The sequence below is a fragment of the Sinocyclocheilus anshuiensis genome, unplaced genomic scaffold (assembly GCF_001515605.1).
Source record: "Sinocyclocheilus anshuiensis isolate Anshui unplaced genomic scaffold, SAMN03320099.WGS_v1.1 scaffold267, whole genome shotgun sequence".
Classification (NCBI taxonomy): domain Eukaryota; kingdom Metazoa; phylum Chordata; class Actinopteri; order Cypriniformes; family Cyprinidae; genus Sinocyclocheilus; species Sinocyclocheilus anshuiensis.
In genome coordinates this window covers 2386911-2408359 of record NW_015552637.1, presented here as the reverse complement: position 1 = coordinate 2408359, position 21449 = coordinate 2386911, and the positions used below count along the sequence as shown (strand labels likewise).

At 35.5% G+C, this 21449-nt stretch overlaps 3 protein-coding genes across 4 annotated transcripts in view; 1 reads left to right on the top strand and 2 right to left on the bottom strand.

Annotated features, from left to right (window-relative positions):
- Positions 1-4887: 4887 nt before the first annotated feature.
- On the bottom strand, positions 4888-7205 carry LOC107666736 (fucolectin-3-like). The gene is given in 6 exon segments (XM_016458168.1): positions 4888-5038; positions 5547-5829; positions 6045-6199; positions 6296-6366; positions 6368-6594; positions 7133-7205. Coding segments are annotated over 6 exon segments (960 nt in total).
- A 1445-nt stretch (positions 7206-8650) lies between these two features.
- On the bottom strand, positions 8651-10787 carry LOC107666815 (uncharacterized). The gene is made up of 5 exons (XM_016458272.1): positions 10577-10787; positions 9952-10249; positions 9701-9855; positions 9235-9517; positions 8651-9007 (listed from the first exon to the last, which is right to left on the bottom strand). The coding sequence occupies exons 1-5, from the start codon at positions 10647-10649 to the stop codon at positions 8857-8859; spliced, it is 960 nt and encodes a 319-aa protein (XP_016313758.1). The 5' UTR covers positions 10650-10787; the 3' UTR covers positions 8651-8856.
- Positions 10788-16019: 5232 nt separating this feature from the next.
- Positions 16020-21449, top strand: part of LOC107666814 (SWI/SNF complex subunit SMARCC1-like) — a 19058-nt gene continuing 13628 nt past the window's right edge. For both annotated transcript variants that reach the window (XM_016458270.1, XM_016458269.1), the window contains exons 1-11: positions 16020-16229; positions 17204-17323; positions 17851-17936; positions 18070-18151; positions 18304-18396; positions 18498-18567; positions 18692-18761; positions 18858-18933; positions 19516-19641; positions 19933-20048; positions 20455-20582. In XM_016458270.1, the coding sequence (XP_016313756.1) occupies positions 16044-16229; positions 17204-17323; positions 17851-17936; positions 18070-18151; positions 18304-18396; positions 18498-18567; positions 18692-18761; positions 18858-18933; positions 19516-19641; positions 19933-20048; positions 20455-20582 (1153 nt within the window). In that variant the 5' untranslated portion in view covers positions 16020-16043. The remainder of the gene's footprint in view (positions 16230-17203; positions 17324-17850; positions 17937-18069; positions 18152-18303; positions 18397-18497; positions 18568-18691; positions 18762-18857; positions 18934-19515; positions 19642-19932; positions 20049-20454; positions 20583-21449) is intronic.

The window sequence follows — 21449 nt, the reverse complement described above, 5'->3', positions numbered from 1 at the left end:
TGTGGCATAATAAAAGCTCCGCTGCTTTCGAGCCGTGTGTCACTCTCGTCTCTCATTAGCAATTGCTTCAGCGGCCTTGTTTCACTTCAACGGCTTTCCGCCTCACTCTGCTTCATACTACGATGTTAATAAATCTTTAATACATTAGCTTATCCATGAACATGATTTGAATTCTTGGTGAAATATTTAAGTGATTTTTTTTGCCAATGAAAGACTGTGTAGCACATCTCGAATGTGATTTTATCTATTTGTTTACTGTAGAATGATGTGAATGTCAGAAACAGTTATGATCTGACGTGATGTTACTGTATCTAACAGGTGATTGTGACGCAGCAAAACTCTCCTGTTAATGTTTCTAATATTTCCACACATTCGGTAAATGCTGTGATGAATTATTCTTTGTTTGAAGTATTATTCATTTTGTTTTTTCTCAGTGTACTGCCTGGGTTGTGTTTTATTTGGTTCTTTTGTTTATTAGCCATGTGTCCATACTGTAAGTGTATCTTGCTTTCAAAATGAAGCTGTTGTGTAAAAGCTCCGCTTATTATTATTTTATTTATTTTTTTATTAAGTACAAAATCTGAATACAACAAACTGGCATTAATTAGTATACAAAAAAGATTCTGGTATGGAAGGCTCAACACAATAGAATCATAATAAGCTCCAGACAAATCATTTAACAAAACATTCCAAGAAACATAAAATATAAAATAAAAATAAATTAAATAATAAAAAATACATAATTACAACAAATTATATAATACAAACAAATTAAGTAGTTTTACTGCTTTTGGATTTTTCATTTTACTAAGGGCATCTGAGAAGTATTTTAGATCAATTTTAAATACAATAAGCAAAGGAGGGGATTTAAAATATCTACATTTATGTATAAAGTATTTTGCTAATAATATAATATTATGAATCAAATCGTACAAAACAGAGCACTCTTTGGTTATTCCGTACATTACATCTTGTAAGGTTAGAGTGAAACCATCAGCAATCACACCCTTCTCTACCATCCAGTCCTGCAATGCTTTCCAAAAAGACTGCGACAAACTACATGTAAAAAATACATGTTCTGTATCTTCAACTAAATATTTGCATAAATAACAGGGCTCATTTTCAAAATTAAATTTTGAATGTAGAAATTTATTGGAGGGATATATCTCATTTAATATTTTAAATTGCATTTCTTTTACCTTGGGGAGAATAGGAAATTTTAGATAAGCTGTTCTGAAATATTTAACAGTGTTTTTATCAAATGTATGATCTAATTTATTTCTTAATATTTGACAAGGGTAGCATGACTGGATGATATATTGTCTTATATATTTGTTAGTGCGGAGCTTGTTTTCTATCTCAATATCACCAACATATAACAAAGGAAGGACTGCAGTAATTTTTGAGTAGGAAAGAGAACATCTCATTAACATTTTTACACCTGAGGGTATTGCATTAATAACAGTAAAGAATTGCTTTGGATGACAGGCAAATCCGTGTTTTAAAGTAAATGCATTGTAATTTAACATATTACCAGTCTCATCCATTAGATCCAACACTGACCAAATATTTCTATTTACCCAGTCCTCATAAAAAACGGATTTGTTTCTGTGAAGAATATATTTGTTATTCCATATAGGAGTATTGTGGGGTGTAAAATTGTGTGTGTATGCCAATTTCCAGCATAATAAGACTTGTTGGTGGAATGCTGATAGCTTCACTGGAAGTTTGGATAAATCAAAGTCACATTTGAGAAGGAAGCGGATACCACCCAATTTACGAAACAAAGCTGAAGGCACTGCATACCAAAAGCTCTCAATATTACCTAAAAACATTTGAAGCCACTTAAGTTTTAACACAGTATTCATACTCTCAAATTCAATTACATACAGACCACCTTCTTCGTACCCTTTGATAATATCAGATTTTCTAATATAATGAGTTTTGTGCCTCCAAATAAAGTCATACATTTTTTTATTGCTTGTTTTTATAATAACTGAAGAGGGAGCTAAAGAAAAAGCTGGATAGATCATTCTAGATAGATATTCAACTTTAGATAGAAGAATTCTCCCCTGAAAATAGACACATCTCCTTGTAACCAGCTATTCAAGATACCATTGGCTTTTTGCATTTTATTTTCAAAATGTTCTTTCATACTAATCTTCAAATCTTTGGAAATAGAAATGCCTAGATATTTCACCGTCTCTTTAACTGGAATGTTATACAAGGACAAATCTTGAATGGGGTGTAGGAGTGACTGTACTATGAAGACGACAACTCCCATGATTCCACACTCAGTCATGGCGTCATCAAACTACGCCTTTGTTTGATTTGAATACGCCCCCTCTAGCGGTGAAAACTTACATATTGCACCTTTAAGCGAAATCAAGGAGTTTATAAGACTGGTTTATTCATTTTGTATACTGTACTAGCAATTTGCTGCATTAGTTCAGTGTTTTTTGGAGACAATCTTTCCTGACAGTGCCTTTCGGTTCTTGCCCACTATTCTTAAAGTTATCAATATAGAGACTGTTGTTCTAAGCGAAACTACTTTGTTTGGCCTTCCAAAAGAGGACATAATATTGCGCTGGTGAGATATGACTGTATTCCAGCCCCCTAGATGTTTCTGGTTTTGGGGAAACATCAGATGTTTGACAACCACAGAGGGATGGTCACATCCCTCCAAGTAGACTCGTAATATTTCACCATAACTGCTCCGCAAAGTCTGAATCTTTGCACCAATCTGCAGAGACTTTGCTCCAGTTGCTTTCAAAACGAGGTCTTCGTGTTCCTGCTTCATTCTGGAGATTGAAATGAGCAGAACAGTTGGTTTGTATTATAATGCTTCACCTAGCGCCAAATTACACGTAAGAGGTACTTATTAGTAGGCCTACTGGAATAAATGCCAGATATAAACAAATTCACTTTCAATTTTTGGCTCGAATTGACAACTGAGATAAGTTAGGAAAAGTCTCAATAAAACGATATCTTGGTTACAGCTTGATCATTGAATGAATAAACATAAATGTCAAAATAAACACAAATGAATGCAAATCAGTTAAAAGACAAAGTTTTGTCGTATCTCAAAGAGCAGACGAGGAATCGTAAAATTAGCTGCTGTTGAATTTACAGTACACCCATGTTTACATTTACCGTACGTGTCTTGAAGCGAAACGTGTTCGGCAAAAGCAAAAGATTGCGAGAATGAGGGTTCATCGGTACACGGAACAATGCATTCTGGGAACTGTAGTCTTTGGATGAATGAATTGAACCTCTAGCTATTATTTTGCCTATTGTATTCTCATTATTATTTCTCAGAAAAGATAATTAATTACCACAAGGAAATTGATTTATTTGTTCATAGTGTGCTGTGGATAGTTACTGAAGGGAGAAACAAAATATGTCTAACTATAATTTTATTAAGCCTTCTGAGTGGCAATGATGAGTGTTCTACACGACGTTTTACGATCGTCGATGACCTGGAATGCTGGGAATCCTTTAAAAGCGGAGTAAGAAAACATAATCGTTTTGAGAAATTCAGAGTTTTAATGAAGCTAAATAACATAATAATATAATGGCTTTTAGAGTCAATATGATTAGCGCTAGAATAACAAAATTCTGGCTGCTGCCCTTTGTCATATCTTAGCAAACAAACACTCTTTGTATTTGTTCTGTTTAGAAAAAGAGCAGAAGATGGAGAGTCTGGTGAAATCGAATGAGAGATGAAAACACTGAATACAGAGAATAGCCTATATCCATAGCATTATATGCGTTTCAGTTCATCAGTGGAGCATCACAGTTTATCAGGTGAGCACAAATGATAACACATTCCAGTGGGTTGTTAAGCACCATCAATCATCTCTTGGTCTTGGTTATATTGGGGGGCATTTTCTACACCCAACTTTAACCAGTGGATGAATGAGGTTAAAATTTTGTGCAAATCTTTAGGATTGGTTAAAAACAAGAAAGCTGTCAAATTGATTTTGTTTTTGGGGCATGTATAAACTAATGTAAAAAGCCCCATTTGGTTTGGTTTGTTTTATTTGTTCTATTTATTTCTTTTCTTTTCTTCTTTATTATTGGTTTATTGTGATCTTGTTTGTCACTGGTTATGCTCAACCTAAGGCTGTTCACGTGTTGTTAGATTCTGTGATGTGTTTATGTACCTTGTTTGTTTGTTGTAAATGCAAGCATAATAAAAAAAAAAAATTGGGGGGCATTTTCTAAAGGTCGACCCTCCACTAGGGGTCAGTCTGGGCCTTAGTATTTCTACGCAGCATTCTTCTCTTATCTTTACACCCTCATGTTTGTATTGTGGAATAGAATTTATTACATTAAAACTTTGAGAACTCTGCAAAGTATCTGTTTAAAAAAATAGATGATCTTGACTTATAGTGTTATATTTTTGTGTTACTAATAACTAAGCAGTTATTTTATTTTAGAACACACACATATATTTAGATACAGGTTTATAGTGAGTTGTATTATAATAGTTTTATTATAATGAAGTGTTCACATCTTGTTTGACATATTTTTACATTTTGCAAGATACCCCCTTTAAGAACAAAAAAAATCAATAATTTCTCTACATTTCCTACAGCTGTCTTACATTACAAAAAGTGTGGCCCATATTGGCCATTGTCAAGTTTTCTTTGAATAAAAATCATTTACATCTGTTTTTTTTTTGTGTGTGTGTATTTTTTTCTTTGGTATCTCGTAATATCAATTGGAAGAGCAAATATTGCGATAACAGCTAACAAGAAAAAACAAGAATTAAGATAACATTTTATACTCTAGTTCTGTTTGGTATTCAGTATTGAAACTTTGATTACAGGTTACATTAATACTTTTCAATAATAATTATTACATTTAAAAAATAAGTGCTTCTCAATCCAGTGGTGATCCATACACTTCAACCTCACACAGTGTAAGATATTCTTGCCGTCCAGGAATAACAACATTAATGTAACGTCCTTCCATCCCATCACATTCAAAGGTGGAGGAAAAACCAGGAGGAATGGAAGAGATCACAGCACACCTGAAGAAAAGGAGAGGTAAGCATCTTAAGAAACTCTGAACTACCGTCCATGTCCAATGCAAAACACATAGCCTACTGCAGTAAATTCTCAATGTATTTCAAGAAAATTATTAAATGGTTAGTTCTAGTCCTCGGTTCTGATTGGTCAGCGGCTGTGTTTTATTCACGATAAAGCACGACTACGACCGCTTCACTCAACTGTTCTGTGTATCACTGCGCAACAACCTTAGCAACATAATCAATAATATAGTGTCACAACTGTTCCATGTATAATGTATTTCAGAAAAATTAACTGTTTGTTATTCATTTAATGAAGCATGTGTGAGTATTCTCTTGCTGTTTAATGCTACTGTCAGGAACTATTTTTGGTTTTATTATTGCTTATTGTGTGGTAACTGTTTAAGAAGAGCAATAATGTATTTGAGGCGTGCTGTAGTATATACAATATTAGCACGCCTACAAAAACCTTATTGCTTACATAAAGAGATTTATAGCTGAATTCACTTACCTGGGATTGTTATTGCCGTTGTTGTCCAGACTGTTCCCAATTCTGATTTCTGCCCCATTTAATCTTTCAGAAAAGCCATCTTCTCTGTTTGTTATTACTACTGAAAACACTTTGTGCCTTTTTAGTAGGTCCAGTCTCCACCAGGGATTGAGTTTTTTTTGGGTGAGGGTACAGGATCCATGATTGTAATCACCATCTTTGTTCCCATCAGTGGCATTGGATGCAAAACCGTTTTCAAGGACGTTTTTTTGTGTAGCTTTCCCTTTTAAAGCCACATTTTCACCTAAAACAACAGATGAGTTCCAAGTGAATTCATGGTTTTGAATAAAGAACTTGCCTTTCAGTCTAGGAACGAAATATATGGCTACAACATTGTTGAATCTAAATTATAGCTTTATTGAATTTCTGCTGTTTTTGAATTTTTGTCCCTCTTTTGATTAATTACTTTTATCAGAGTCATACTGTTTAAATCCACATCATAAATGTTCATATTCTCACCATCAGGAGCTGGATAACCATAAACCTCGACCTCGCAGAGGGTAAGAAGTCGATTAGATCCAGGTATGACCACATTGATGTAACGGCCTGGAATGCCTTTCTTCCATTTGAAAGTGAGGGATCTCCCACCTGGAATGGATGAAATCTTTCCAGCCCTGTATTAAAACAACAGCAGATGAACAGTGTGTGATCGTGTGTATGTAACCTCATCACATTGTTCTTTTAAAATAGTTGTAGTGTAGTTTTCTTACAAAGGATTGCTGTTGCCGTTGTTCAGCAGAGAGTTCCCAATGTGTATCTCAGCTCCATCAAGCCGTTCAAGGACAGCAGTCTTTTCGGTTGGTGATAGTTATGGAGGTCACTACATACTTGTCTAGTAAGTCTAACCTCCACCATGGGTCATTTTGCATTGTAGTAGCAGTACAGGATCCATGATCATAATGTGAGTCATGATTTCCATCAATAGCATTACTGGCATGGCCATCTGCTGACCAAGGATTCTCAACCAGGTCTGAATGTGTGGCCTTGCCATATAAAGCAAGATTTCTGGCTGAAATTGATAAAGCATTATATTCAGTATGTATTATAAAACAAGTATATGAATAAGTCAAAATTAAAAAGGCATTTGACAATATAATATTTCACTTTTGACAGTGATTATTTCACAGGGATTTATTTATTTGTTTGCTTGCTTGCTTGCCAGTAAATATTTGTAAAGATAAATACTAAGTTTATACAAAAGGCAACAAGTACATTTCCACCATTATTGCCAAGAAGAAACACCTGTTCAAGACAGTTCTTTTGGGACAATATTCCCCTCTACGGAGTATTTTTGAAATATAAAAACCATCTTTCACAACATATCGCTGTTATAAGCTAATTAAGGCATTTTCAGAAAGATTTTTAAGAAATTACGAATAATTCATAAAGCTTAACATAAAAATTAACAATAAACAGTTTAAAAAAAAGTTCATAGGTGACAACTTGCTCTCATAAAAATGTGATTTGCAGTAAAATGTTACAACCAGTGTCTAATGTATTTTGAGTGTTTCTTTATAATTAAAAATATCTGCAATTTTGAACCGTACCTTTAGCTGCAGTTGAGTCTGTAAAATAAGGCATCACAAAAATCCAAAGTATGAAAAACATGTGTATTTCCATTATCGTACACGTGAGAAGTAAAATAAGCAAGGTTATAAAAAAAATCTGATAAGCACTGTCAGTTTTGTTCATAATCTGATTTTATAATGGATTTACTTTGTGGGTTTGTTTTAATATTCATCAGAATAATTGGACTTTCTTATCCTATTGAATTCAATATGCAGTTAAGTCAATTATGGAATTAAAATGATAGCATGAAAACATAACTGACATTAATGTAAACAAGCCACTCACCTGTATTTTATAATTTACAAAATTAGTTTATTTTTCTCTCATAGACAAGATGAAGGTCACTCTGGGCAAAAAGTGTTCATCATAGCAAAAAAATATATAAAAGGGCCAGCTATAAATACACAGCATGCATGTTTTATCTAAACAGGTCATCTGAGATAAATGTGCTTTATCACAACTAATATATATGGTTTATTTGTTCTACATGAAGAAACTTAAAGAGAACAGATTATAATTGTTTTTAGTCAATTCAGCTAAGTAATAAAGATAAAGTTTTATTGCAGTGCATAAAACCAAGGAGAAACCATATAGGTCCATTCTGTAAAAATACATGAAAAACAAAGCAAAACAATAGGTTCAAAAAAAGCGATTCAAAATGTCAAATTACAAACAATGTTGAAACCATGAAATCTACTTAATGTGATATACAGTTTATATGCACTTAATTGTCTACAGCCATGTGTAAGTGTTGTCTTATATTTTGTGCTCAATTATGGTGTTTTATTTGACATCACCATCATGACGAAAAGTGTCTTTGCACAATAGCAGGTCCAGCCTCAGCTAGGGTCAGTCTGAGTCTTAGTATCGCAAGTCTTAGTACTGCATAACTTCATATTGCTCCTGCAAAGCAGTATCACTTATTATTTATTAATTTATTTGTTTTTTAAATGCCACATTTGTATACTTACAGTTTTGGTTTGAAGCAAACACAGGGGGTGTAATTCATTGGAAAGCACCCATTAGGTTTTATCTTATTTTACTTCAAGTACACTAGTAAACAGTAAAGTGAGGGGGAAAAACATAGTAATTAATCATTCCTTCCCATTAACATGAAGCAAAGAAAGCTCTGTTGTTTTTGCTGGGATGTTTAAAATATATGTACCCTCTGACTTTTGCACTTATTGTGTCCAGAAAAACCATTTTAATTAGCATTGTTGTTTTCATTAAGACTTATTTTACATACACAATATGCAAAGACTATAAACTTAAAAATCATAATTTTATTTATTTACAACATGCAATTTACATCTGCATTACACTACAGAAAATAGTGTTGCCATATTGACCATTTGCCAGTGTCCAATGATCAATACTCTACATGCAGTGCATTTAAGTACTGAAGCTTGAAGGAATAGTTCACCCAAAAATGAAAATTTACTGAAAATTAACTTTTAATTAGCATTTTTTAAATTTTTGATTCAAAACTTTGATGGCATCAGGCCATCCAAGATGTAGATGACTTTGTTTCTTCATCAGAACTGATTTGGAGGTAAACTGATGGAGTACATGTCTGTTTGAAGTAAAGCCCTACAACATCCAATATGTATTTTTTCCCCCTATTTAGATCCTGTTATTTAATCCAGTTACTTCATGTGCAGTGTGAAAATAATTACAGGTCAGTTATTTTTTTAAGTGCTTCTCAATCCAGTGGTGATCCGTACACTTCAACCTCACACAGTGTAAGATATTCTTGCCGTCCAGGAATAACAACATTAATGTAACGTCCTTCCATCCCATCACATTCAAAGGTGGAGGAAAAACCAGGAGGAATGGAAGAGATCACAGCACACCTGAAGAAAAGGAGAGGTAAGCATCTTGAGAAATTTTGAAATACCATCCACATACAAAGCAGCTACACTGTAGCAAGTCAGTGTAATTAAACGCAAGTGATGAAAAAAAAAAAACACAATATTGTACCCGTTTGTAACCCAGTTATATGTTACTCTTTTAGCATACTACAGTAAATTCTAAATGTATTTAAAGAAAAATAAAGAGATTTAGAGCTGAATTCACTTACCTGGGATTGTTATTGCCGTTGTTGTCCAGACTGTTTCCAATTCTGATTTCTGCCCCATTTAATCTTTCAGGAACATTGTCTACTGTGTTTGTAATTACTACTGAAAACACTTTGTGCCTTTTCAGTAGGTCCAGTCTCCACCAGGGATTGAGGTCATTTACAGTATGGGTACAGGATCCATGACCGTAAACACCATCTTTGTTCCCATCAATGGCATTGGATGCAAAGCCGTTTCCATAGAGGGAAATCTGTGTAGCTCTCCCTTGTAAAGCCACATTTTCACCTAAAACAACAGATGAGTTCCAAGTGAAAGAACAAAGAACTTGTCTTACAATCTAGAGATGGAATACATGACAACATCGCTTTATTGAATTTTTTGTTGTTTTTGAATAAAAAGATTATAGTAAGCATTCTCTCTTTTGATTAATTACTTTTATCAGAGCTACACTGTTTAAATCCTTCTCACCATCAGGAGCTGGATAACCATAAACCTCGACCTCGCAGAGGGTAAGAAGTCGATTAGATCCAGGTATGACCACATTGATGTAACGGCCTGGAATGCCTTTCTTCCATTTGAAAGTGAGGGATCTCCCACCTGGAATGGATGAAATCTTTCCAGCCCTGTATTAAAACAACAGCAGATGAACAGTGTGTGATCGTGTGTATGTAACCTCATCACATTGTTCTTTTAAAATAGTTGTAGTGTAGTTTTCTTACAAAGGATTGCTGTTGCCGTTGTTCAGCAGAGAGTTCCCAATGTGTATCTCAGCTCCATCAAGCCTTTCAGGACAGCAGTCTTTTCGGTTGGTGATAGTTATGGAGGTCACTACATACTTGTCTAGTAAATCTAACCTCCACCATGGGTCATTTTGCATTGTAGTAGCAGTACAGGATCCATGTTCAAAATTAGAGTCACGATTACCATCAGCAGCATTAATGGCATGGCCATTTGCTGACCAAGGATTCTCAACCAGGTCTGATTGTGTGGCCTTGCCATATAAAGCAAGATTTCTGGCTGAAATTGAAAAAGCACTATAGTCAAAAGTTATTTATGTGTTTTGTGCGTATATATATTTTCTATATAGACACATATTAAGTGTATAACTACTGAAAACTATTAAATAGTTCCATCATTATTGGCAACGACACAACAGTTCAAGACAAAGTCCTTTTAGGATAATATGCAGCAACCTTAATATATTTACAATGTAACTATAAAAATGTAAACAAACATTTATGCAAGACAAAGCAATTATTAAAATAGTTTAAAAGTAATACCAAAATATGAAACAAGTGTCTAATGTATTGCTAAGTCTGTATTTTCAAAACAAACCAACTTTACCTTTAGCTGTAGTTGTGTCTGTAAAACAAGGCACCACAAAAGTACAAAGCAGGAAAAACACATGCATGTCCATTGCTCTGCAAATGAGAAGTAAATCAAATCAGAAAAATACCAAGCTTCTAAACAAATTAAGCTTTTAGTTGCTGTTTTTTGCCTTTATTATGATAGGATAGTTTAGAGCTGAAAGGAAGCGAAGTAGGAGAGAGAGAGAGAGGGGCAGGATTCGAGTTCGAGACGCCCCTAGCGCAACGGTGCTGTATGTCAGCTCCATGCGGCAACCTCCCGCTCGCTCTCGTGAAGCCAACAAGGAAATGACTTAAACTGTAATTCATCAACTGGCCGCTAGAGGCTGGCTGCAAAAGGGAGTCAATCCCATAGACTCCCCATGTTAAAATGCCCAACTTCACAGCAGAAAAAAACATGTTTACAGCCTGGTTCATTCAAAAACGCTCTTCGGAAATCTACGGGTGACGTCACGGACACGACGTCCGTGTTTTTATACAGTCTATGGTCAGCGCCCTGCCCACAAGCCAAGGCTATCGCCGCCGCCGACTTATATTCCCATTTTATAATGCAATTAATATAAGGGTTTTAAGATGAACAGAATGTAATTGGATTAACTTAAGTCATTTAAAATATCATTAAATGAGAACATGTACATGAAAAAAAAGTTTGACAAGTGCCATGTATAATAAGTTCACAGCAATGAAATATTGACTTTGGTTTTGACATTTTTAAAAACAAGTTTAATTGACCCACCTGTATTTTAAAAACTCAAGTATAAGGTTCTCTCAAAGACAAGATGAAGTTCAATCTATGGGCAAAAAGTGCTCATCGTTACACAACACCAAGGGGCCAGCTGTATTTAAATAACATTTAAAGGTGTGGATGTTTTATCTCTAAATCATCTGCTATAAATGTGGCATATCACAACTGTGATGCATTTTATGAGATATGTTTAGTAATTTATACATTTGCAGCAAAACTAAGGGAATAGATGTGATTCTTTGCTGTTTACACATATACAGTATTTAAGTTATGCACAGTGCAAGTGGACAAAGGATGAAAAGGTGTGATAAAAAGATAAAACACAGTTAAGAACAGCTAGCTGAAAAGAACTGACATGATGAAATAAAAGTTTTAAATGGACATATCCTCACTTACATGTGACAAACAAAATCATAGCATTTCTTGAAGGAAATACAAGTGCTTGCAAAGAGAGCAACTGAAAGATGGTAATGGGTTTTGTTGCTGTTGTTGCTTTTAATTGTAGAAAATTGTTAATTTTTTAATTCTGTGCTGCCTTTCAAGTAGAGGCTCTAGTCTATATACAGGGTTTGGATAATGAATTATAAAGAACTATTACATCACATTCAGTTTTACAGACCTTACCTTTGAACGGAACCTTTAGCCTTTGGCTGGCCCCTTCCCTGTATCTTATCTACAGCCTACTTCTAAAGAACTCTCTTGCAATCATTCATGAAACTGGGCCTTATAGCTTCTCAAACTGGCCTTTTACATATTGTTTTTGAGTTTGTGCACTAACGAATGATCTGTTTTGAACAAATGCATGTAAACTAATTAATGTCTAAAATTAACATTAAATAGAATGAACGTGGTTATGTACATTCATTTTTGTTTAAAATTCTATCATTTTGCATTAATTTAAACCGTTTGATAACTTACTGATTACAAAATTGTACTAAAACATAATTTCTCTGCAAAAATAAATAAATATATAAATGGTTTCAAAGAAAAATGAATTACTAAATGTATGCTTTATGAAAATGATTGTGTAAAACCGTTGGATCATTAAAGAGCCAAGATAGTCTCTAGGTGACCTTGTATTGTCAATAGACAGAAGCAGCAGTCAGAGTTTAGAGAGGTACAAAGGTAATGTATTTCATGCCTACACTGCCATACATAGGCAAAACAAAGTAATTACACATTTTGTCAAGAATGAGTTGACTGAATGTCTGAAAATCGGGTCTCTTTTATATAATATGGCCTGTGATCGATGAGTTTGACTTGATTATGCTCATATTAAGAGAGTACAAATATTGTGAAAAGTGTCATTGAAAGTGAAAAAGACATTACAATCTACGATGACCTGGAATGCTGGGAATCCTTTAAACGCTGAGTAATAAAAGCATAATTATTCTGAGAAATTTAGTTTAAATAAAATTATAACATAACCATAATGGCTCTGTCAAGTCAATATGATTAGCTTAAGAATAACAGAATGCTGCCTTGTGTCATATTTGGAAAAAGAATAAAAGATTATATGCCTGAAAACATAAGTCTGATGGAATAGCAAACAAGCTTCAATAAACGTATAGGTAATTACAGGACGTTTTTTTACAGGACGTTTTGATGCATTACTGTGCCCCCCCAAATAGACATTATTAATAATGTCCAATCAACAGTGATTGGAATGTAGTTTGTTAATAGCTATAACATTTTTTTTATAGATATTTAAGTTAAATTAACATATTACAGTGGGTTGCTGTAGCCATTTTCTTGAGCTCAATCATCTCAGGGCTTCTGATGGTGATGGTCATATGGTATTGGAAGAGTATGTCTTTAGCCAATCTGAGTACAAGAGAAGTAGGCTATAAATCAAGGTAAAATAGAAGTAATAGAAAAAAAAATTGTGCAATATTCATATAGGGAACAGTAAAGGGAACAGTTAACACCCATAGTTACCACTAGATGGCACTATTATGCCAATAATCTGTCTGTCTTGTGCTACTGGACATTACAAAATACAAAATGATTACTGGCTGTTGTGAATTCTTCCCTTTAAGTTTAAGACTTGCGATCTGCGTGATGTTTCAGTAATGACTTACGTAAATAACGTAGTGCAGGGTTCACAGCATGTACGGTCTCAGCGGAACTGCCTATTCACTAAGTTACTTCAGCACGGCAGTCATACTGCGTGCTCTTACACAGGTGCAGCGTTTATGTGCAAGAGAAAGTGCGTGACAAAGTGAGTTACTTCGATGTATATTGTTAATTACCTAGATTATTACAGTGTACCACAATTGTGTTAACTTCGACAGTGTTTATGATGTTATTGAAGTTTAGCGATCTTTCTGAGTGTAATTTGATCCTGTTTAATGAGCGGCTTAGCCCCGTTACCATCGCAGTGTGCATTGTTCATGTTTACAACTGTATTCCATTTAAGGGTAAAATTTTTATGGTGATAATACCTTTCAACGACCATTATTACTACCATCTGTATGAATGATACAGTCCCATTTCTATATATAACTTATATTTCATTGTTTGTAATCTTGCTATGCAGATTGTTATTCTCGCAGAGATATTGCTGATATATTTCTCAGTTTATATTCTATTTATCAGTGCACTTTATTGTTTGTTTATTATACAGTTTGTGATATGTTGAGTCATTGGTTATATTTGAACAATGAAACATTTAGAGAATTCCCTTTATTACCCATTTGCTGCTCAAATGTGGGGGCGGCTGTTGTGAATTCTTCCCTTTAAGTTTAAGACTTGCGATCTGCGTGATGTTTCAGTAATGACTTACGTAAATAACGTAGTGCAGGGTTCACCGCATGTACGGTCTTAGCGTAACTGCCTATTCACTAAGTTACCTCAGCACGGCAGTCATACTGCGTCCTCTCACACAGGTGCAGCGTTTATGTGCAAGAGAAAGTGCGTGACAAAGTGAGTTACTTCGATGTATATTGTTAATTACCTAGATTATTACAGTGTACCACAATTGTGTTAACTTCGACAGTGTTTATGATGTTATTGAAGTTTAGCGATCTTTCTGAGTGTAATTTGATCCTGTTTAACGAGCGGCTTAGCCCGTTAGCATCGCAGTGTGCATTGTTCATGTTTACAACTGTATTACATTTAAGGGTAACATTTTTATGGTGATAATACCTTTCAACGACCATTATTACTACCATCTGTATTAATGATACAGTCGCATTTCTATATATAACTTATATTTCATTGTTTGTAATCTTACTATGCAGATTGTTATTCTCGCAGAGATATTGCTGATATATTTATCAGTTTATATTCTATTTATCAGTGCACTTTATTGTTTGTTTATTATACAGTTTGTGATATGTTGAGTCATTGGTTATATTTGAACAATGAATATTTATATCTGTTGTTTTATTTATTTCAGAAACTACCTCAAATACACTAACATGTGTATATGGTCAAATCTTGTGCAATAAACGGTCAAACTCAATATGATGACTCGACTCCCTGACAAGAGTTCTGCAGCGGTCAATAATTATTAACCAGCATTCAGTGGGGCAGTCCCCAACACTGGCTCTAACTTCTCAACCTTTTTTACTCCGGGGCCCCCCTCCTTCTCGGGTCAGTTTTGCAAGGCCCCCCAATGCCTGACATACTTCCACAGCAAAGAGAAAAGTGTTTATTTTTAAACCCTTTTTATTAACCAAAACATTTGTTTTGCCTTATTCTTCTTATACTGCATGCTATATATATATAAAAAAAAACACTCAAAATTAAAATGTTTCAATGTTTTTATTAAATTCACATTAAATACAAAGTCAGTCGTATTAAAAATATTTTATGGTATGACACCCATATCTGGTATTTAAGTAAAAAGACGGATTTTTATGCATAGTTAATAGATTAAGTTACACTATTAGGCTACTTTTCCCATCGCCCATTATAGATCAACTAACATTATCTATAAAAAATAATGAGCCCCTCAAAAATAATGAGTGCATGATGTCCCTGACACTACAATACAAAATTATTTCAAATAAATTAAACATGATGAAACATTCGTTTTAGTTTAAATTGTTATAGCTTACTTCTAGATTGCAGTGATACATGATATGGTGAAAAATGACTGAATTAATAATACTTAAAGTAGGTTAAGATGAACTTTAAAATTGTGCCCCCTAAAAGCACAAGTGGCCTCCTGTCTGTTCAGTCTGTTTTTAACCGAGTCCGAAGCAATCAATCACAGAACACGAGAGAGGCCGTGCTTTGATCATTTTAACATAACACATTAATAATGAAATTAAACAATTATAGGATAATATTTAAATTAATTTTAAGCTATCTCGCGGCTCCCCTGGAGGATCACTGAGGCCCCCTAGTGGGCTGCGGCTGATGAGAACCCCTGCTCTAACTTCACTTCCATAATGTGCATTAAATGGTATTTGTTATAATTTTAATTTGCATCGATTTAAAATGTTTTGTATGCGGTATCAGGATTACGAGTTCTGCCAAATTATATTTTAATCTAAATTTTATGAATTGTATATCATTTTGAGAAGAAAAATAGAATATATTCTTTGTGCGAAAATCTCGTTTGGTTTGTACACAATGACATCTCGCGAGAGTTCCCTCAACCAACGACGCTTGCGTCGACCGTTGCGCAGGCGCAGTGCTGTTTTAAAACATTTTCCACGGACTAGCCTCTATCGCTAATAAAGAAACAATGGCGACAGCGGCGACTGCAGCGGGCGGAACGGGCTCCGGCGGACCATCGGCTGGCCAGGCGGGCGCCGGTTCCTCGATCGGACGGAAAAAAGACGGAGGGCCTTCTTCCAAATTTTGGGAGAGCTCGGAAACGGTGTCCCAGCTGGAGACAGTTCGGCTGTGGATCGGGAAACATTATAAGAAGGTCTGCGGCTCATGAGGCGCCCGTTGAATGGGGGCGCGCGCGCGCATCACACAATAGCTACAAGAAGCGGCACGCGTGCTTGCGTGTAGTTTATTTGCTATTATATTCGATTTTTTTGAAAGGGTCGAATCAGAGCGGTGGTGCAGATGTTGTTTTGGTTCCAGGCTGGCATTTTAGTCAGCAAGTTTTGCTCTTGTGTTAATTAAAGCGGCAGTGTTGTGGGCTGTCGAGTTAGCTTGCTCGCTAACGATAGCGACTGAGATGCGCGATCTGCCATAATAATGACTGAGTCTTAAAATATGCCAAATTACTGTCTTCATTTGCAACATTTTTGGGCTATGCTCTCTTTTGAATAAACTCCACTGCATTTAATGTCAGATGACTCTTGGTGGTTCTCGCCACAATGCTTCGGTTGTTTGTGCTGAAGTTTGTTTACTGATTCTCTAATGTTGATTCATTAGATGTTCTGGTGGTACCATGATTCACTAATGGTATAATATTAGGTACATACATATGGTACTGAATGATTAACACTGTGACCCATCATTGTGTTTAAATGGTAGCCAAAGGTATGTCAAGAATACCATGGTATTTACAACGGTACTGTGTCCATTTAAACCATGCAACTTTTGTTAGTGTTTTAGCTTTGTGGCAGAGATAAAAACGTGTGTATGTTGTTTAAAATCAAGTGTGAGGGTTTTTCTTTGGCAGATATTTGTTGGCACTGGATGATTTCACCCTTACTCTGTATTGTCCAGTTATAGTCTCCTGTAATGCACTTTTGTGAATGAAGTTTATGTATTATGCATGTTCAGAATTATTTCTTCAGATTAGATTGTAATGATTGCTAGAAGCAGAACTTGAGGGTATTTTTGTTTTTGTGTGATTACTGAAAACACCAACATAAATATCCAATACTTGGAGTTTTCTAATTGATTTTCTGGTATTTATTGTGGCTCTTCATTTTTCTGCAGTATGTCCAAACCGACTCTCCTACATGCAAAACTTTGGCTGCGCTGGTGGTGCAGTTGCTGCAGTTTCAGGAGGATGCATTTGGGCGTAGAGTCAGCAATCCTGCCCTTACCAAACTACCCGTAAGTCTGGATTTGCAGTGTTTACACTTCTTGTTCTTCACGTTCCCACTCTATAGCACTTTTACTCCTCTTCAAAACATAACTGAAGATAGTCTCCTCATTGAAAGTCCATTCATCCAAAGTTCATAAAACATAAGTAAATGCAATCCATGTGAACTGAGTAGTTCAAATGAAGACAAAATCACTTTAAGGTGAACAGATTTAAACCACTCCAATAATATGGATTCCTTTTATAACCTCTGTGAAATGTTTGAACATTACTATCTTCATTTGTGTTTCGAAGATGAATGAAAGTCTTATGGATGTGGAAAGACGTGAGGTTGAGTAACTGACAGAGTTTTCATTTTTAGGTGAATTATCCCTTAAATCTGCTCTTTCGTTCATGCCCCTCTATACTAAAATTTATTGTTTCACATGTGACACAGTACAAGTACAGTGCCTTGTTCTTATGGTACAATTCTTCAGAAATGTGTACATTTGTATTTGAACACCAATGGGAAATTTTGTTAAGTCATTTGTCATTCTAGGCAAAGAGCTTTCTCGATTTCAAACCCGGAGGAGCCCTTTGCCACATTCTGGGTTCTGCATACAAGTTCAAAAGCGAGCAGGGCTGGTGAGTAGAATCTCAGAAAGGTGTGAAAGTTGGAACAATGCATGCAATGACAAAAATGACAAAAACTTCAGTGAAGTAATACTTAAAAGCTCATGCTAATATGTTAAATATTGGTGTGCCTGTCTTTCTTCAGGAGGAGGTTTGATCTGCAGAACCCATCCAGAATGGATAGAAACGTGGAGATGTTCATGACTATTGAGAAGACTCTTGTTCAGGTAGAGATCTATGTGCTGTGGTCTATAAATTTAAATATATACTAGGACTCATTGTGAATGTACTTTATTGATTTAGTCACATTTGGTTCTCCCAGTCCTGAATATGTAATGTTCTCTGTATGTGATAATGCATATCTCATTCTTCCCTGCAGAACAACTCTTTGACCCGACCAATTGTATACATTGTGTCTGACATGGAGCAAAAGCAAGCCAACAAGCTCAAAGACATCATCAAGAGACATCAGGTAAAAAAAAAAAAAGAAAGAAAGAATTGATTAGGTTGTTAAAATTCCATCTTGTGTTTTTTTGCACTTCTCTGATGTTTGTGTTTCACTCAAACTTCTAGGGCACCATCACTGAAGATAAATCAAAGGCCACTCATATTATTTACTCCTCCCCAGCCCAGATTGAAGAAGGTTGGTGTTTGATTTTTATAACAAAAGATGGGTGAACAAAATTTCCTCAATCATTTTGTTTAATTGGACATTATATTTGGTGTTTTCTTGAACTTACCTTTTGAATTCTGCTTCTGCCTTTCAGAGGAATGGCTACGTCCTGTCATGCGCAAAGACAAGCAAGTTTTGGTTCACTGGGGTAATTACCCTGACAGGTTGGTTGGGTATATTTGCACACATACTGTATGTTTGTGTGAAACGGAAAGATTCATTCTAAATTAAATGATAAATGATATTATTTAACTCTGCAGTTATGATACATGGGTATCAACAAGTGATGTGGATGGAGATGTTGAGGATCCACCAAGTTCTGAGAAACCATGGAGGGTAAGGGGATCTGTAAATGTTTTGATATGTTTCCTAATTCGCAGTTTTACAATAAACACTTTTTTACAATATGAAGCATAATTAGGGATGTCACGATTCACTCAACTCTCGATTCGATTCACGATTTTGATTTCACGATTCGATTCACGATTTTTTTTAACAAAATGAGATTTAAGACAAATTATAAATAAAATGTGTTTTCATACGCGTTTGGCCAATCAATGTCTACTTGCGTCACGATTAGTACCAGTTGTAAATAAATAAATAACACAAAATAAATCTCTTCGTATAAACAAAATAAGGCTTTGTCTGTGCTCTTTCCATTTAAAATTAGAGGCAACCACTGCATTTTAATCATGATCCAAACAAAGATGCTGCATACATGCCACATGAGCAGTTTTTAATCTAAATTAGATTGTATAATTTCGAAATTTGAAGCAAAAACAGAATGGTTTGACTTCAGTTTTGTGAAACTATACATAAAAAATATCTGCATGAAACAGAAACAGCAGACGAGCTGAATGAGATGCAGATTCACTCTCTGCCAGCATGTTTTCTCAGTACGTTCTACAATCCCCTCAGGTGCATGCTAAATGGGTCATCGACACAGATGCTTTCAACGAGTGGATGAATGAGGAAGATTACGAAGTGGATGAGAACAAGAAGCCTGTGAGTTTCCGCCAGCGGATCTTCCCAGGGGAGGAAGTGGTAAGAGACCCAAAGACACGAGCGCTAAAGAAATAGATATGGTGCGTGTTCAGATTTCCGTTGTGTTGCTAAGCCAGACCCTTTGAGGTCTAGGCAGGGTTTGTTCTGTCACTGTCTGCGTGTCTGTCAATCATCCTCTAAAGCTCTTCCTTGCTGCCTCACCCTCACGTACCTCACCCCACCACCCAAATATCCCCTCAGGGCCCCCCTCCCCTTTGTGTGTAAGACTGTTCCATTCTCTCATTCTCTCGCTCTTTCTCTCATCCTCCACCCCTCCATGGTTCTGATCAGTCTTCCCGTACACCCGATCGTAAGGACCGCAAGTCCCTGGTTGCCGGCAAGAAGAGGAGACGCTCTCCATCCCCACCCAGCACCCCTGCAGAGTCCCGCAAAAAGGGCAAGAAAGGGTAACTATCTTGTTGGAGTCTGATAAATACATTTAAGCGCAACAGTTTAAATGTTTGGGTTCGGTAAAATTTTTTAAATGTTTTTTAAAGAAGTCTCTAATGCTCACCAAGGCTGGTTGTATTCACTAAAAAATACAGTAAAAACAGGAATATTATGAAATATTATTACAGTTTTAAATAATTGATTTCTATTTCAGTTTAAGATGTTTTAATTTATTTTTTGTGATGACAACGCTGATTTTTTCAGCTGCCATTACTCCAGTCCTCAGAGTCACATGATCCTTCAGAAATCCTTCTAATATGTTAATTTACTGCTTTTTATGCGAGAAACATTTCTTGTATAAAACGTACTTAGTCATGATCATTTTAAATGTAGCAGTCTCATTCATTAATTTACCTCAAACAGGAATCCTGGATCACAGGGGAGACGCCGTGGACATCAAAATGATGACGAGCAGGATGAAGACCTCACAAAGGACCTGGAAGATCCCTCCCCTGTACCAGGAATGGAGGAAGTTACATTGCCAAAGAATGGTCAGTCTTCTTGATTAATGGTCCCTTATTTGAACAGGTGTTTTTTTTTTTAACCGTGCAAGGGATAATCAGAGCTACTGCCATTGTACACTACGGCTGTCAAAATGGCTGAAAAACTAAATTCGAATTTTGTACTTAAATATTATCAAAATTCGAATTATATTCGAATTTAAAATGCATAATTTCAGTTAGGGTGAAGAAAAGCGTTTGGCTTCTCTCCTGAGGCCACAAGAGGGTGCATCATTCAAAGCATAAGATAACATGACTATCTGCGAAAAAAAAGTGCATAATGGTTAAAATAATGTTTATAAACCAATTATAATTAAGTTGCTTAAACAACTATAAACAAAACATCATCGTGTATGTATGCATAGTTTAATACAAAGAGCGGAAAGCCAATCACACAGTACATTTTTCATTTAAAAACATGAGATGCAGTGGGATGGGGAAAACCCCGCCATAAAGTCTCGATATATGTTTTTTTCAAAGTTAAACTTGCATTAATTTTACATGGCTTTCTAAACATGCGGCTCCTTTGTGCGAGACGCGAGTGCAACAGTAATAAATGTCCATCTAGAAAATGCGTTCTGTGTGAACGGCTTGGTTTCGGTTTTGATGTAAACAAGATCTTCTCCACATTGATGTTCTCTTTTTCCGCTATATTTTTAATGAACAACGCAGCAGCGCCGAATCTATTGACTTCAACTGGATAGGCTAACAAAAACATTATAATGCAACGACACTTACATCGTCATCGCATCTCGTGCGCCGTTGATAAGGCTGCCTCCTTAACACCTACAATTCGAATGCAACGTTTTTGCATTCGAATGTGGATTTTTATTTTAAATTCGACGAATATTCGAAATT

Bases quoted from the DNA above. Each gene is read 5' to 3' on its own strand.
- LOC107666815 (XM_016458272.1), bottom strand. From the start codon at position 10,649: ATGGACATGCATGTGTTTTTCCTGCTTTGTACTTTTGTGGTGCCTTGT. The intron at 10,250-10,576 runs GTAAAGTTGGTT...TTTCAATTTCAG, and splicing joins AGACACAACTACAGCTAAAG to CCAGAAATCTTGCTTTATAT. The intron at 9,008-9,234 runs GTAAGTGAATTC...CCTTTTCTTCAG, and splicing joins AACGGCAATAACAATCCCAG to GTGTGCTGTGATCTCTTCCA.